At 32.7% G+C, this 17,411-nt stretch overlaps 1 protein-coding gene across 3 annotated transcripts in view; it reads right to left on the reverse strand.

The window, feature by feature from the left end:
- Positions 1-17,411, reverse strand: part of LOC131672505 (protein DDI1 homolog 2) — a 659,212-nt gene that overhangs the window by 223,858 nt on the left and 417,943 nt on the right. For 2 of the 3 annotated variants that reach the window (XM_058949779.1, XM_058949771.1), the window contains one exon: positions 7,989-8,294. The exons of the other annotated variant lie outside the window; for it this stretch is intronic. In XM_058949779.1, coding sequence (XP_058805762.1) covers positions 7,989-8,294 — 306 coding nt within the window. The remainder of the gene's footprint in view (positions 1-7,988; positions 8,295-17,411) is intronic. 3 annotated transcript variants of the gene reach the window in all.

Below are 17,411 nucleotides of genomic sequence, written 5' to 3' on the forward strand. Positions count from 1 at the left end.
TAAAATACATTTATTAGGGTCAAGCTCGTGTTTACATAAGGATTCGCGGAATTGACAAAGCTTTTGCTCTAAAGTTAAAGGCGCCACTGGTACTGGTGTCTTCTCTTGTTGTATTGGCTTGGGATAGTAGAGCTTATTTCTACCCGACAGGTTAATTCCTCCCTGTTCTAGACAAATTTGGTTCTTAATCCATTTTCGTACACCTTCTTTGACATTCCAGATTGATGCTTTCGTATTTCCCGTTCGAAAGCCTTTTATTGGGACTTCGTTAGTCTTTTTCTTGCTACTTTGTACCCCAATTCCACTATTTCTATTATTGCAAATCAAAAAGAAACCAAACATTCATTAAACATGAACTTTACATACAAAACTCAACTTACTTATTACTCGGCTTATAACTTTAAATTCTCAAATGTCTTTGCTAACTTATCTACTTTATTTAATAAAGCCCTTTTTTGTGATTGTATTTCTATTGATTAATTTGTTATTTCAAACAATTACGTAGCTTTATTTGAACCTCAAGCCTTACTGCCCCTTGGCGTAGACATAACACTATTATTATTATTATTTTCTAATGCAATAACCCATTTATTTTTATTATTATTATTTTACACTGCAAATAACCCGTTTATTTGTATTATTAAAACTCAATTTTTCAGTTTCCATTTTTCAATTACAATTTAGTTCCTTTTTTTATTATAAGCTCCAATATGCAATTACAAAGTTTCCTTATTATTGACTTCACAAATACTAAAATTTCTTTACAATTTTCGAATTAATTATATCTTCTAAAAAGAACAATTTTCTTAAATCTTTTTATATTTATTTTTTCCTTTTAATCCTATTTATTTCAGATTTATCTACTTCAATTGCAATGAACAATTTTTGTTTTACTTAAAAATTTTTTATTACTCCAAAATTATTTATCTTAGAACTTCTACATCTGTAGTATTATTTACAATAGAATTCTTAAGATTTTATTTAGCATAAAAATTTTCAATTTTTCTAATTTTTACTTTCAATTTTCTTTTACAAAGTTTTAATTCCTCGAATTAATTTTTATTTTCGGTTCTTGCCTCCTTTATACAAGTATGTATCAAAATATTCTGTTTTTTTTTTATTATTTTTCACAGATTTAATTCAAGAAAAGAAAGCCCTAATAATTTCCTTTCGCAACAATTTAATTCCTCCAGGGCCTCCAAAATTATTTATGTAACGTCAGGGTCACTCTCAGGTACGTTTAGAGTAAGCATAGACTCAGAGTCGCTCTGATTTGGTTTGCGTGTAACGCATTAGTCAGGACGAGCAATATTATTGCGTAGAGGAAATCGTATGCTACGGGAGAGGTAATAACTAAGTGTTATTACGAATACACCAGATACTCACTTAATGTGTTCTTAAGGGACTCTAATGGAAATTCACTAGACTTACGCTTAATAAATTTCCAAACAGGTAAATAACTTGAGCAAAGAAAGACAGCCAGATAGAATTTGTAACTTACTTTTCTTTATTTTTTTTCATTCAAATATTAGATCCTATTGTGCTGTCACTCTTGCTCTCTGCTCTCTATCACTCTGATTCTCTATTTTTCTCTGATCTGGTTTCTTTCGGGCTGGCTGTTCCCCTCTACTTCTTCTTCTAACTGCTGGGCTACTGAATACTCGAACTTCTCAACTTTCGAACGAACTCTTCATTATGTGGGCTTGCGCAGAGCTTCTTATACCCGGGAGGTGGCTGGGTGGAAATCCCTTTCTTCAGGCTCATGAGGCGATAACGACCGAGTTTTCTATTGGTGGAAAAATTTTCTTATCATATCTAGAATTTCTTTATTGGGCTATGGGCGGGAGTTTTAGAGAGAGAGAGAGAGACAGAGGGCGGTCCTTTCTAATGGGCCCTTTTCTCCAGAGATGGTTCTTAGAGTGTCATTTTTGAGAGCAAAAGTGACGTTATCGTTTATAACTAATTATCGCAAACAAATGTTAGTCGAAGTCCTTAATTGTAATTTTACATTGTCACTTAATACTAGCGAATCATTAATAAATTGAAATTACGCAAAAATACAGAGATCTTATGATTAATTATTATAAATTGCCTTATAAAATTTGCCAACTTTGTATATCTAAGTTATTATGGAACTAGTATATTCTGTAGTAAAATATGGACTATTATTACTTATTGTTGGATTGTGTAATCTGAATTGTGTATATTTATGATTGAAAAGCGCGCATTATTATACATTAATCAGAATATTTTATTCTCTAAAATTAGTTACATATTTTTGTAGTCTTACACACTATGTTTTTATACGATTGTCTATTTATTCTGAGCTTAAAAATGGAGATTTGGTAAAAGAATGAAGAGAGCCATAATTATGTTTGATCTAAAATGAAAGATTAAATTGTGTAATTCGGATAATTTTATTTTATTCAATTTCAATGGTAAATTTTAAAGTTTTACAAAGAGAAAATTCGGTGGAAAAAAACGATAGATTGTATGTTTATGACTCTTCCTCTTATCAGTGTGATAGTGCTTCAAGACATATCAGTGATGATCGTAGGCTCCTGTCAACGCATGTGAATGGGACAAACCAGGATAAGCCAGCGATTGTAAGGCCGGGTACACAGACTTGGGCCACTATCAGGATTTATATAGATACCTTATTCCAGATGTACTTTTCTCATGAGAAATCTTAGTAGCTCTTTTTATATATCTTGAAGGTTCTTATGCTGTTCTTAATATTAATTTCTATTAATTAATTATTATAAAAAAAACTAAATTACGGCCTGCCGTCACATACGTACATGTAAACACTCTCTCTCTCTCGAGATATATATATATACATACACACACACACATATATATGTAAGCTTGTATGTTGACAAGCTAGGCTTGACCGCCCGTTGACTTGTGTGCGAGAGGCAGTATATAATAAGACTCCGAGCTGCTAGCATCGATGTTATTGTACGCTTGTATATAAAGGTTTGCTATCGGCAATTGTATTGATTCAGGTTAGTTTTAATTCCATGCGTTCACTGTGATATTTTTTGCTTTTGTTAAAATGTACATATTATGAATAAATGTTACAGTTATATCACTACATCATACAAGTGTTGATTTCAATCTCATCATTAGGCCACTCATAAATAGCGGTTTACAAATCAATAATAGCGGTTTACACACACACACACACACACACACACACACACACACACACACACACACACACACATACATACATTTACACAATTTTGTTCTCCAACTATAGAAAAAATGGCGACATTTTTTTTTAAATCTCAGAAAATTTCACAATATTCTAAATAAAAAAAGGAACATTTTTTGATGTGCACTTTTTTCTATGATTTGAAAGTTACGAACATCGTCAACTTGCTCGAGATTATTTTTATCCGCATAGCACCAACAACATGGATGTAAGTTCGAGCGAGACAACACGCCGACAAGAACGAGCTTTCAATCGGTTGCGATAGTTCCCTCAAAATTATTTATATCTAACTCTGACTTATTACGTTTTCGTAATTTTCTTGAACATATTTAGCTAAACCTATAGTAAATAGTTTCTTTACACTTGAGTCTTGTAACTTTTTAGCCGCTATTCCATCTTTGTACGATTGACGAATACATTTTTTTTGAGAAACATTAACATCATTTTCAATAGTACACTGCACACTCAAACAAACTTTCAAAAAGCCATCTCCACCGTCAATACTAAATTTCAAATGTTTTGATGTAATATTGCGTGATTCAGTAACGTATTCAATTAGTTTCTCTAAATTAATGCAGTACGAGGTGTGATCAAAAAGTAAGGTGAATTTTTATTTTTCTCAAAAAATATTTATTGATTCATCAATTTTTATTTTATCTCCTTCAAAGTAATCCCCCTCGGATATAATGCACTTATGCCAACGCTTTTTCCAATCCTCAAAGCATTTCAAAAAATCATTTTTTGTGATCTTGTTTAGTTCATCCTTCGATGCCGTCTTTATCTCCTCAATCGTGGCAAAACGCCGTCCTTTCATGGGCCTCTTCAGTTTTGGGAACAAGAAGAAGTCACAGGGGGCCAGATCTGGGGAATACGGTGCCTGTGGCATCGTTACTGTGTTGGTTTTAGCCAAAAATTCGCGCACAAGCAACGATGTGTGAGCAGGGGCGTTATCATGGTGCAAAAGCCAATTTTTATTTTTCCACAAATTCGGACGTTTCTGGCGGATTGCTTCGCGCAAATTGCGCATAACTTGCAGGTAATATTCCTTATTTACTGTTCTACCCTGTGGCAAGAACTCATGATGCACCACGCCCCTGCAGTCAAAGAAAACTGTAAGCAAAACCTTTACATTTGATCGAACTTGGCGTGCTTTTTTTGGTCTTGGTGATCCAGAATGCCTCCACTGGGACGATTGAGTCTTAGTCTCGACGTCATAATCGTATACCCATGTTTCGTCACCTGTTATAACCCTGTTCAGTAAATCTGGATCATCGTTGACGTCATTCAGTAGCTCTTGGGCGATGCTCATGCGACGTTTCTTTTGGTCGAAATTGAGCAATTTCGGAACAAACTTCGCTGACACACGTCTCATGTCTAAAACACTCGTCAAAATTGATTGGCACGAACCAAATGAGATGCCAATATCATCAGCAATTTTTCTAATGGTAATTCGACGATTTCCCAACACTATTTTCTTCACTTCTTCAACATTCTCATCAGTTGTTGATGTGCTGGGGCGTCCAGAACGAGGTTCGTCGTCGGTGTCTTCTCGGCTTTCTTGGAAGAGTTTATACCAATTGTAAACATTTTTTTGGCTTAAAGTAGACTCACCGTATGCCACTTTCAGCATTTCAAGTGTTTTGGAACATTTGATTCCATTTTTCACACAAAATTTAATGCAAACTCTTTGATCCATGTTTTTAGACAGCAGCAAATCGTGGAGCACGCAAAACACTTCTAACCTTGATGCCTCTCACAAACAAACCAAACATACTACAAAGCTGAAATTTGGAACGTATGTTCTAGACGAGTGTACCGACATAACCAAATAAAAAAGTCGAAGATCGAACGGACGTAGCCCGCTAAATTTCAAAATTCACCTTACTTTTTGATCACACCTCGTATATCAAAGTCTCACTAGCAATAGAAATAATACCACCAACGTTACGTTTCAAATCAAAAACTTTGCAAACAAATAAATCATCTAATATGTGATTTTTATCTAACAGTTTCCTTTTCAAATGTGGTTTAATAATTCTTGCATTTTTGTTTACTGTACGGATTGCTGTTGCAATTCCACTTGTAACTTTGTAACTTAGATTGAAGGTTGTACAAATATGTTGAAAATCCTCTATCGTAAAGAATGTTTCTTTTGGCTTTTCAACTGATCCGACTGTAACTTTCAAGGGTTTTCCACCTTTGATTTGCAATAATTGCACTGAATTATTATCACTTTTAGTGTAAATTTTTATTGTAAAATTGTCATCTTAAAAATAGAAGAAATGTATTACAAATCGTCTTCGATGAGTCTGTTGCTTATTACGAACTTCATGCACACCAGCTTTACATCTTGCAAAACTTTAAAAATAGTGACGAAATCAGAATATCAATCCAACATCAAGATTTTATGTCTTTTGAATCAAAAAGTTTTCTACATATTGTAGAAAATTTTCGAAGAGGCGATGGTACTGCTGTAACTGGTCCCTAGTTTGTAAATAATACAATGTGTCATTTGTTTAGAGATATTATGCCTATTTGAAAATATTATCCCTACCATGAAATTAATGCCATTGAAATAGACTTATGCAAAAATGTTGAATTGACGAACACTATGAAAAGTACATATAATTTCATTCAATCAGAATCATAGTAGATTTCTTGAATATGCAGAATGGTCTAATATTGAAGAAACTAGAAATATAATGGATCAGAATGGTAATTTTGATGTATCATTATCACTTTGAAAGATTTTAGGCTTTGTTGAAGATTATCAAAAAATTCTTGTGAACCTTCAATATGAACTTGTTTTTACGCGATCGAGAGATAATCTGAATGCAATTATACAAAAGCAGGTCAGAATTGACAATGAAGATAAGTAAGTCTCAAAATAGAACTTGTACATCTTAAGTGGTTAATGCCTTATGTAATTATCTCATATAGGCATAAGATACAGTTACGCTACGTTATCAGAAAAGATGCACATATTTTTATAAGTCTTAGATCGGGGAAGCTTTATGAATATCTAGAACTACCTCAAATATCTAAACATATTTAAACAGTAAAATATCAAATCTATTAGAAAAACCAAGGTTTGTTGTACTAAGTTTTCAGACTAAACGAAAATCTGATGAAACAAAAAATTATAGAAATTTTGATCATGGTTATGTAACAAATGTAAAATTTTTTCACAATTTTCAGCAATATCCATATAGTAATTTGAATTTTGACATTAATAATGATGAATATTCCATGTTATACGATACGTATGCACAATTTCAACATGTATATTACAATAAAGATTATATATTCAACCAATTTTTTGACAGAAAGCAATTTAAAACTCACGCACCGTTATTAGTAATAAACTATTCAAAACGAGGTATTAAAACAAGCTACCATTGAAGTACGTCTAGAGGTCGAAATAAAAGATAAAATACAATAGGGAACAGCTGCTGATTGTCTGATTTTGCATGATCGTGAGACTAAGTAAAATCTTATTAGTAGTAATGTTGTAAAACTTGTATAACTATACTCATCAATATAATGTGTAATAATTTTCTTATCAAAAATAAATAAGACTTGTTTCTAAATAACTTGGATTGTCTTCGTCTTATTCATTTTAACTATGAGCATTGATGTGTTCGGACGTCAACTGGATGGGTCTAAGCGTAATCGTGGTTCCCATGGTATATGAGTAGGATATAAAATTACAGACAAGAATTAATATGACTTAGAAAATAATCGTCTCTGTAATATGGGTACTGCTATACATTCTAATAATGCTTTATTCAAAGACTGTTCAGGATATTCTTTGAGCAGAACTTATAAATATACATGACACTTTATATAAATTAAAATTTCGTTTAGAAACATTGGATGGATAAAATGATATATTCACTGAGAAGAGTTTGATATGAAATTCATAGAAGACTACTCTGACATTTTATTAAATTAAAAAAACAGTAATTACCTTCACATATTATTTCTTTCAAATCAGAATCATCGGTTTTTCAATATAAGGCAACATATGTTATGTATCGTACACACGTTTCTCTAAGTAAGAGTTCAAATAATAAAAATAAAAGTTTTCTCAGTGGAAATCATTTACTGAAAATTATTTCACCAACACCAGATCCATACCGAAATCAGAAGGATATAAAAAATCATCCACATATAGCATAATATATTATATAAATAAATAAAGATACAAATTATTATCAACTTGTTCCTTCATTGCTCAATCACATTATTTTTTATAATAACTGGGTATGGGCCATGGGGCATGAGGCGGGGGCCTGCATGTCGATACACAAGAGTCGGTAAGAAGCAATGTCAGCCAAGCTAGTTGATTGTCGATAAACAACTGCCGATAACAAAGCATGGGACCCACAGATAAGTGGGATAACACCCGCATGGTAAGTAGACCAAGATCCCCATAGCTCCAACTACTGGCATGCGTTCCTTTTTTGTGTCAACTGCTCCTTCTATCGATCGATTGCCGTCTAATCGCGACTTTTCTTTGTCCCGTTGTGTCCTTGGACGTAGGTAGAGGAATAAACAAAAGAAAAGATGTTCCGGCTAAATTACAGTCTGTCAAATATTACTCGGCCAGCTACAAGGCGTGGTAGGACAACGGCGATTTTTATAGAGTGTTGCAAGATGTGTAAATTCCAGAACATTAGTCTTGTAATGCACAGCATTACAGTGTAAACTTAACAAAAATAATTTCTATGATAAATAAAAATTTTTAATAAAAATAATTACAAACCCTCTGTTAAAAAAGGAGTCTCCATTCCAGTTGTCCCAATGATCAAAACATTTTTTTTCAAATCAATACAGCATTGATGACGTTTCAACATATCTAAACCTAATAACATATCCATTGGTTGCTCTTCAAGTACACTGAAAGATGTCGTTAAATGATCACATCCTATTTGAATTTCAACCATGTGGATGCGTCCTATTATGCGTTGAATCCCAACTCCTTTAGCAACGCCTGACCAACGTGAATCCACTAATCTCATTATATTACATCTTTCTGCGCAAATTGATGACATGATAGTAGTTTGAGCACCTGAATAATAATATTTTTACATTAATATGAGCAGTAATAGAAATACTATTCATTTATAATCGGAAGTGAAACTGAGTGATTTCATTCTAATTTATGTAAATTATCAATTTTTATTTCGAATTTTTAATTTTTCACAATGGATACGCATTGGAGGAAATATTTAAAGAGTGAATTGTGAGAATATTTATTTAATTCATAATCAGTAACTAATTTACGTTACGAGGTTAAATTAACATACAACTGGTTATTCCCAGATATATTCTCAAATAGCTAATTCGTACAATAGTAACGACCGAAATACTTTCACTTCATAATCGAAGTTATTGCTAAAAATGGCAGGCCGAACCGAACAGCGAATTTGCATAAAATTTTGCTTTAATTTTGGTGAAAGTTGTGTCGGAACTAATGTAATGTTGCAAAAGGCCTTTAACAATCTTCACAGTGAAAACTTCCATCAGAACCTCGGCTGTAAAAAGCCCGTTAAAGTCGAAGCAATATCAAGTCAATGTTAATTGTTTTTTTTCGATTATAAGAGCATTATGCACCAGGAATATGCTCCTACAAGCCAGATAATCAACAAAGAGTACTACGTTGAAGTTTTGTAAATATTGCGTGATGCCATTAGGAGAAAACAATCATAACTTTGAGAAACCAGTGACTGGCTTCTTCATGACGAAAATGCTCCAGTGCACTCATCAAATCTTATGCATCAGTATTTATTAAAACACAGTGTTGCGTAGGTCAGTCAGCCTCCAATACAGACCTGAAATAGCTCCCTGTGACGTTTGGCTGTTTCCTCGATTGAAAATGCCATTTAAAATGGCTTAACATTGGTCTGACGATAAAGAGACTGTTGAAATTAATGTGACGAATACACTAAAGGCCGTTCAGAAGTGTGACTTTCAAAAGTGCTTTAATAAGCGGTAACGTCAATATGAGCGCCTTATCCAATCAAATAGGGACTACTTGGAAGAATGCCACCCTCCCTTCCCACCCGCATGACGAAGATTAAGTCAAGCGACGAGAAATTGAGGTAGGTCGGATACTTTTGGGACAGACCTCGCCTATCCCTTTTGAATAATTTGTTCAGACGACCACAGGTATGATCAATTCGCAGTTTATTGGCCGAACTCCTTTACATATAAAATGACGTCTGTAAAGATTTTCTAAAAATTATATAAAATATACTTTTTACCACAGTTTCTCTAATTTCCAGTTTTGGATAGTTTTAACATTTTTTAACGTGCAAAGGATTTATTTTCAATTTATTTATTCTAAATTGTAGACCTGTAAGTGTTATATCCCAAGTTATCAGAGACACTAGACAATGAGATATCAGCGGAAAAACATTTTATAAGAAAGCTTAAAATAAGCTTTCTCACAAAAGATTGCACAATTCGCAACTTTCCACAGACTGGGAAAGGATCGACTCACAGAACTCACAAATACGTGTTCCTACAAACCAAAACTGACAAATTGTGCATAGCAGCGTACCCGATGCACACCTATGAGTATGAATTTTGTGAAAGCACTCTGCTCCCACCTATGTATCTAAAGTCCGCTGCCACTTATGTATTTTCACTACGTTCTGTTAGCATTGAAGGAATTTTTTTTTATTATTATTACTCCAAGTCTATTTACAATCTTAAAATCTGTCTCACGTATAAAGACAATAAGCAAATTTTGTTGTTATTAGACATATATTTATATAATAAACAGCAGTATACTACAGCAAGTATAATGTCTTTGTTTTACAGTATGATTGAAATGATTATGTTAATTTACTTGTACGTTCATAAGCTTATGATTTTTCAGTCTGGTCTTGACAATGGATGCCTAGAGAAGATTTTTAATAAGTTTATTTGGGTGGTTTTAAAGTCTAGAGTTATATTTTGAGTAGAAATTTTTAATTTCTTCTTTGACGGTAGGTATCTATAAATCATTTTGGATAATTTCATTCGGTATGAACCACGGGGCCCGTACTATATTGCGTAGGGCTTTCGATTGAAATCTTACTAGGTTTTCTAAATTAGAGTTAGAAGCAGTACCCACAGTTGAATGCTATATGTCCAGATTGGTTTAAGTACAGCTTCATATAGCAGCAGTTTGCTTTTAATTGACAGCTTCGATTTTGTTCCGATGACCCAGGATATTTTCCTCTATTTTTGACTCAACTGTTAACGTTTAGTGAATATATGTTCTTTCCATGTAACTCTTCGGTCTAGGTGAATATCTAGATAATTTACTTGATTACTTTGCGAAATATATTTCTCGCTTAATCTACTACAACAGGTATCTTTTTGAAGTGTTAATGTTATATGTATCGATTTGCTTTCATTTACTATTATTCTCCAGGAGTTAAATCAATTTTAAAGGTAATAAATTTTTATTTATTTTAGCTTGATAGACTTTATTGTGTAGATAAGATTGTAATAATTCGTAGTGGAGCTGAGGAAAATATTTCTTGAGCGTGTGTAATAGCCCTTTATACCAAACTTTGTTAGTAGCCTGGGAAATATCCAGGAGTATACCAGTAAAGTATTGTTTATCTTCGATGAATTTCCTCGCAACAGATACTATTCTATTTATTTGCTCAATCGTGGAATGGTTACTCCTGAAACCAATGATGATCAGGGATAAGTTTTCTATTTAATATTATTGGGTTAATTTTAGCTAGAATTAATTTTTTAAAGATTTTGGAAAGTGCTGATAAAAGGCTAATCGATCTATATAACGTTACCAGTTCTGGGTTTTTACCGGGTTTAGGTAATAAAACAATCTCTGCTACTTTCCATTGGGAAGGAAAATAGCAGAGACGCAAGCATGCATTAAAAACAATTATTAAATATCTTATTGCAATTAGGGATAACATTTTGATCATTTTTCCTTAATTTTAATCGATTTGAGTGGTGTACTGTCTTGGACGTCAGAGCCTTCTAGTGAGATTTTTCTTCTTCGTCGATTATTCTTTGGTGAGACTTGAATAATGTACTAATTGTAAGATGATTTGCGAACGTTTCAGCTTTTTCTTCGTCCGATCTTGCCTAGTTACTACCAGGTTTTCTGATAAGAGGTGTAAATGTAGTTGGTCTTTTAAGTCGTTTAGTAGCTTTCCATAATGAATAATCTGTTGCTTCTGTAGGATTCAATGATCTTAAATAACACAAATGCACATCAGATTCTGCATTTGTGTTTTTTTTTTCTTCATATAACATTTTCTTTAGATCTTTGGTTGTTTTATTTATTATAATTTTGTCTAGATTCGATCTAGTTATTTGATACCTTTTCTATAATAATCTCATTTTTTTGTTTTTTTAGGTTATTTTAGTGGATGTGATTTGCTGTATTTTATTCCTATTATAGTATTCTATCGTACTATTCTCTATTGTAGTAGAACATTTGTTAATAGTTTTAGTTACGATTACGTTGAGTGAGTTGATGCTGCTTTCTATATTAATAGCTGTTTTAAAAGAAACGTTGCACGTTATGCGTTCCTCTGTGTAAAGAGCATATTTTTTCCAATCGAGTTTTATGTTATTGTTTATTTCATTAAATACTTAGAGGTGTAAAGTAATTAGTAACGGTGAACGATCTGATGATAAATCTAAGCACGGTGATACTTCAAAATAATTTTTGTTTATACCTTCTACTATAAAAAATTCAATCAAATCCAGAAGCTTGTTTATATTTGTAGGCTAGTATGTTGGTTCTCCAGTGGATATCGGAATATAGTTATTTTTTTATAGTATTTCATAGAGTACTCTGCCTCTGTATTTTGGAGTTGATAAAAAGTCAGTCCAGTTTTCTTTTGTAATTGTTTTGTTTCGAGAACAGTAAAGAGCTGATATTGTTAGCGGTCTGTCTTTATCCTTGATGATTACACTGGTTGCTTGTAAATAGCCAAACGAATAACATTCTTAATAATAATTTACCAAAATTACAATTAAAGAGAATTTGAACGTTGATAACAGTTTAACATTACAGTTATCAAAAAAACTAGTTATTAAGCCGATATACGTATTATATGAAATAAAAAGCAATGAACGCTAAGAAATGTAATTAAACAAATTCATGCAGTTATCGTGAACATTTGTAAATAATACAAATAACTTGAAAAACAGCTACGTTTGACTTTCATCGATGTTGATTGATAATATTCGCTGCATTATTCGTATAAGTATAAGTCATTGAAAATGAGTAGATATCTATAAAATAATTGTAAGTCTACGACTACTCCGTTTAATAACTAATTGGATGTATCGAAACTGATAAAATTCTATTGATTTATAAAAACAGAAGTAAATATTAAAGCGAAATACATCGAAAATTGCAAGAGTTCACAGGCAAAACGGCGTTCTAGAATCCTCGATGTACGAAAACAAAGACACTTGTAACTGAAGTAGTGGAGTAAGTTTCGCATTCCGCTACTATGTATAAATAGGCCGACGTGCATTATTTTGATGAGCATTGATCTGAGCATCACGTAGGCAGTTGGATTGACGTTGAATAAATGACTGGCAACAGTCTTTATTTAATAATTCTGTTTCTCTGTTTGTTGGTTCAGAACCTTGCCCTTTATCTTAGTTTGGATCATCTCCGGATAATTATTTCTTTACGAGAGACAGTATCCTTGTAAGATTATTATTAAATAATTATATTCGTATAATCAACAAGGGGGAGAATGATGGTTTGTTAATGCCCCGATGCTGTGTGGTCTATTTTCCTGCGGTAAGGGTAAAAATAATTGGTCATACGGTCCACCGTAACTAGTTATTGCTCCAAAATATTATTTTGGACCAACTGCTAGCTGCTTTTCATTATTCACACAATCATCATCATCACATTCGCGTGTTTATATAAAAATTAATTTTTTTATTTCGAGTATTAATTCATTGATGATATATGACTGAGTTCATATTCTCTTTAAAGGCAGGTTAAGAACAAATATATTAAAATATTTGTACGCGTTTGATTAGTAATATAATTTGAAGCATTACAACATCTGAATTATCAGGACTTTTTATCAGATCAAGATGTACTACGATCAAATCCCGAACGTGCAAAAAAGTCTTTGAATTTCCGGTACTCAAGATAGTAAAGCTTTCTAGGCGTGGTCAAATGGTACTCGAGATTGATTAAAAAGTGCTCAGAAATAAAGATACTATTGCAAAAATTCTTAAAAAAACACCAACTGTTCAATTGGGAATCGAAGCAGCAGCAAAAATTTGAAAAACATAACGAACATTGACTGAAGCCCTAGTATTAGCTAGACCAAACTTTACTCGATCAATTACGGTACAAATAGATGCAAGCGACTTTACAATAGAAGCTATTTTGAACCAAAATTTAACGATGAGGCTCACTCAGTTGTATTATAAGCTGAACATTGACAGAAACAGAAAGTAACTACCGAGTTACGGAAAAATAACTACTGTCAATCACGCACACAATAAGTAAACCAAGATCGTACATAGAAGAATATGATTATACTGTCATGACTGACCATCTAGTTTTAATATATCTCTTTAAGATCAAAGGACACAAAGGCAGATTGGGAGATTTAACATCAAAGGGTACAAAGCCAGATTGAGCGATCTTATGCTGCCTTTAAACATCGAAAAGGAACATTACATCGAGTACTTGACGCTTTATCTATAATTGGAGAAGATACCAGTTTCACCTCAGCCTTCAGAATAGTACACGATGGCTGAAATTGGAATAGACGTACTATGGTGCGTGAGAAATTGGATAAATATATTAACAAATATATTTGTCCAATTTCTATGTATATTAGAAAATCGAGGATAATATGTTGTATCACAGGATATTTCACTCAATGATCGATCTAATAACTGAATATCGAAGCAATGTCGTGTCCTTAACTCCCCCATCCCCGCTCTCATATCACGAATCGGAAAAAGGACCGTATCATAATTCTGTAATAATTATATACAATTTTGTAACGCAAACATGACATTATGTGTAAGTCGTGTTAAAAGTTTTTAATAATTTGAACGAGAGGCTGGCGAAATAAATTGCCAGCACCCCCATACTTTAAATCGAAAAATGAAAAGCGTTATGCTATTCTACGAATTTTTTGTAATTTTATAGTGCTAATAAAAATTGTGTTAACCCATTGTTAATAACAATTATGATCAATAGTGAGAACTGTCAAGTTAGATGCATGGGAATATCGACTAAAGTTTTCCCTTTGGCGTGGGATACCAGTTACACAAATTTCAAGTATAAATAAGATACCTGAATGATGTCATTGACTACAAGGTCCTTTCTCTGTAAGAAACTGTCATTTCGTTGCATATTCAATATCATTACGGTACTCGTACGAGTACAAAACTATCTGAAAATCAGTCATTGTGAGAATGGATAATTTATTTTTTGATCAAATTCTATAACATTTTGACCGTACTTCTTAAAAAAAACTACCTTACAGTATGTAATTTTACTTATTTAAGCTTATGAAATGTCATTTGAGGGAATAGTTATATCCTATATCTAAAGGAATTTGTAAGACTTTGAAATTTACTTGAAAAATAACTGGAAGAAAAAAATGACTACTTATGTTGGCTGCCACAAGCATCTATCAACTCTGGTTTAATTTCAAGGAAAAGTAATCGGAAGTATGGAAAATTACAAGTATATTACCAGGTTTGGCAAAATTTATATGCATTTGTAGAAAAATCATTTAAAGAATAAGTAAAAATGAATAATTATTATACATTAAAAGTTGCGGCAGTGACCTACGGCATGAATGTTGAAGGCGCAGCTTATACAACAATATACGCGATTTTGTAAAAGTAACGATAATCTTTGTAGTAAATGATTTTTGACAAATTAATTTATTGACACCTTATGACATTATTAAATAAAACATTTTTAAACGTTTATTTATAGGTATTTTTCAAAAACAATTTCTGGAATTTCTGAAGTCGGTTGAACTTCGTCACGTTTAACTCAAAGTCATTTAACAGTAAAATTACTGTTTAACTATACTCGCATATCTTCCTTATAACTGCACTCGTATTCCTCTGATTATCTTCACTCGCTTACCACTTGATTAACTCCATTCCCATTCCTGATATACTCCACTCGCTTACTTCCTAAATACCCTCTAATTAACTTCACTTGCATATCCCCTGAATAACTGCAATCGTATTGCTCTTCGCTGAGGTCTCCAAGATTTTCAGGGAAAGAATCTAAGTCAGACTTCAAGAAGTGCATCTTGAAGCTCATGTTGTACTCTAATTATTCGTAACTGATAAGCATACTTTAAACTACTGTGTGATAGTTTACTACTTTTTTATTGCCTAAAAATCCTTTTACAATCGCCTTAAAATTGATCTATGCCGTACGCTCTTTTTTCGTATTTGTAGATTCCAGTTATTTCGATTTTTCGTATGACAGAGCCTGTAAAAATTCCTTCCTTTAACTTTGCATTAGACAAATTTGAGAATTTATCCAGTAGATACTTGAAACATTTTTCACTTTGATCGAGCGCTTTGACGAACTGCTTTATGAATCCTAATTTAATATGCATAGCAGGAAAAAGTATCTTTTTTAGATTACAAATCGAATTCTTTAGATCATTGAATGATTCTGGATTAAGATACTTGCGTAAAGGCAAATCAAACTTTTGTCGATGATCCGCAGTAACTCTACTATCCCACAAACAAATATAAAAGGGAAATTTTATGTATCCTAATTGCTGTAAAAGAAGTAAAGTTATTACTTTTAAATCATCGCATACAAGCCATTTATGTTGATCATATTAGACTTTCTCTAAAACTACTTGCATATTCTTATAAGACTCTTTTAAAAACATTGCATGAGCAACATTCAGTATTCGTTACTATTGTAAAGGAGTACAGCTTTTAAAATTCTTTTGGAAGAATCGATGATGAGACCCACTCACGAAAGTTATAGATTAAGCCTAATTTCATCATTAAGTCATTCACGTTAGGTTAGTAGGCCAATTGATTTTTCTCTGCGAAGAATTCCATGTATATTCTTGCTCTCTGTTCCTATATCAAGAAAAAGTTTTTCATGGAGACAGTAGATTTATCTGTTTTAACCTGAAACCTAGAAGGTAAGATTTATTCTTGGGCAGATCTAAATTTTTGACCAGATTATTCTAAAGAGATTACGTGAATAATTGAGGAGATTCATCTGTATCGGAATGTACACTATTATCTGCTTGTTCATCTTCTTCCTCCTTGACGTTCCTCATTTTCTCCGAGTTCTCAGACGATCCAGAAGAAAATGCTTTTTCCTCAAAAGGCAATGAATCTTCACAGTCAGAAGATTCCCGCAAAACTGGCTTGGGAACGAAAGAGACATTAGGATGTGATATAGAAAACTTATTTTCAGTATAAAATTCTGTCAGGTCAATCAAACAAAAATAATAGTCACGTGACTGCGAGGCTCACGCCAAATAGTGGGGAAACTGAAAAGAAATGTTTGTAAGCTACAATCATTTTTATTCCACCGTTTTAATATTAAACGACAAGAATCACAAATTTTATTTAGCACCCACGATCTGTCATAATTCACGATGGAATAACCGAAATATAAGCATCTTTCATAGAATCTCTGATGGTTCTACTTTGCTTCAAGATAGTATATAATCTGCCAATATTACAGAATTTGATAGGATCATTCATACAATCTCAATGAGACATAGAAATTGATTTGGATAACTTAAAGTTAATAAACAGTGACCGGAAACTTCTTATGTAGGAAAGTAAATATTCAGACAAAAATCGAACATAACAAGAAAAACTAAGAATGAAAAGAAACTCTTGACTATCCAGAAAAGAACTGCCAAGAATATTACACTCGATTGCCAGCCCAAACGCTGAGGCTCTCAACTATCCAGAAAAGGTCTGTGTCTCATGCTTAACTCCTTAAGAGAGGAATTAAGCATGAGCTACACGGAGGAGTTAATCAGGAGGTATTTAAGTGGAATTAATCAAAGGATAAGAGCAAATGATATATTTGGATTCCAGGATTCAATAAATATATACATTTAACTTTTTTCATATGTTTTTCTTGTTTCACAGTAATCTGACCTATGAATGACCTTGAAATTGACGTGATAAA

Source organism: Phymastichus coffea, unplaced genomic scaffold (assembly GCF_024137745.1).
Source record: "Phymastichus coffea isolate CEN01 unplaced genomic scaffold, Cenicafe_Pcof_1.1 PCOF00012, whole genome shotgun sequence".
Taxonomy (NCBI): domain Eukaryota; kingdom Metazoa; phylum Arthropoda; class Insecta; order Hymenoptera; family Eulophidae; genus Phymastichus; species Phymastichus coffea.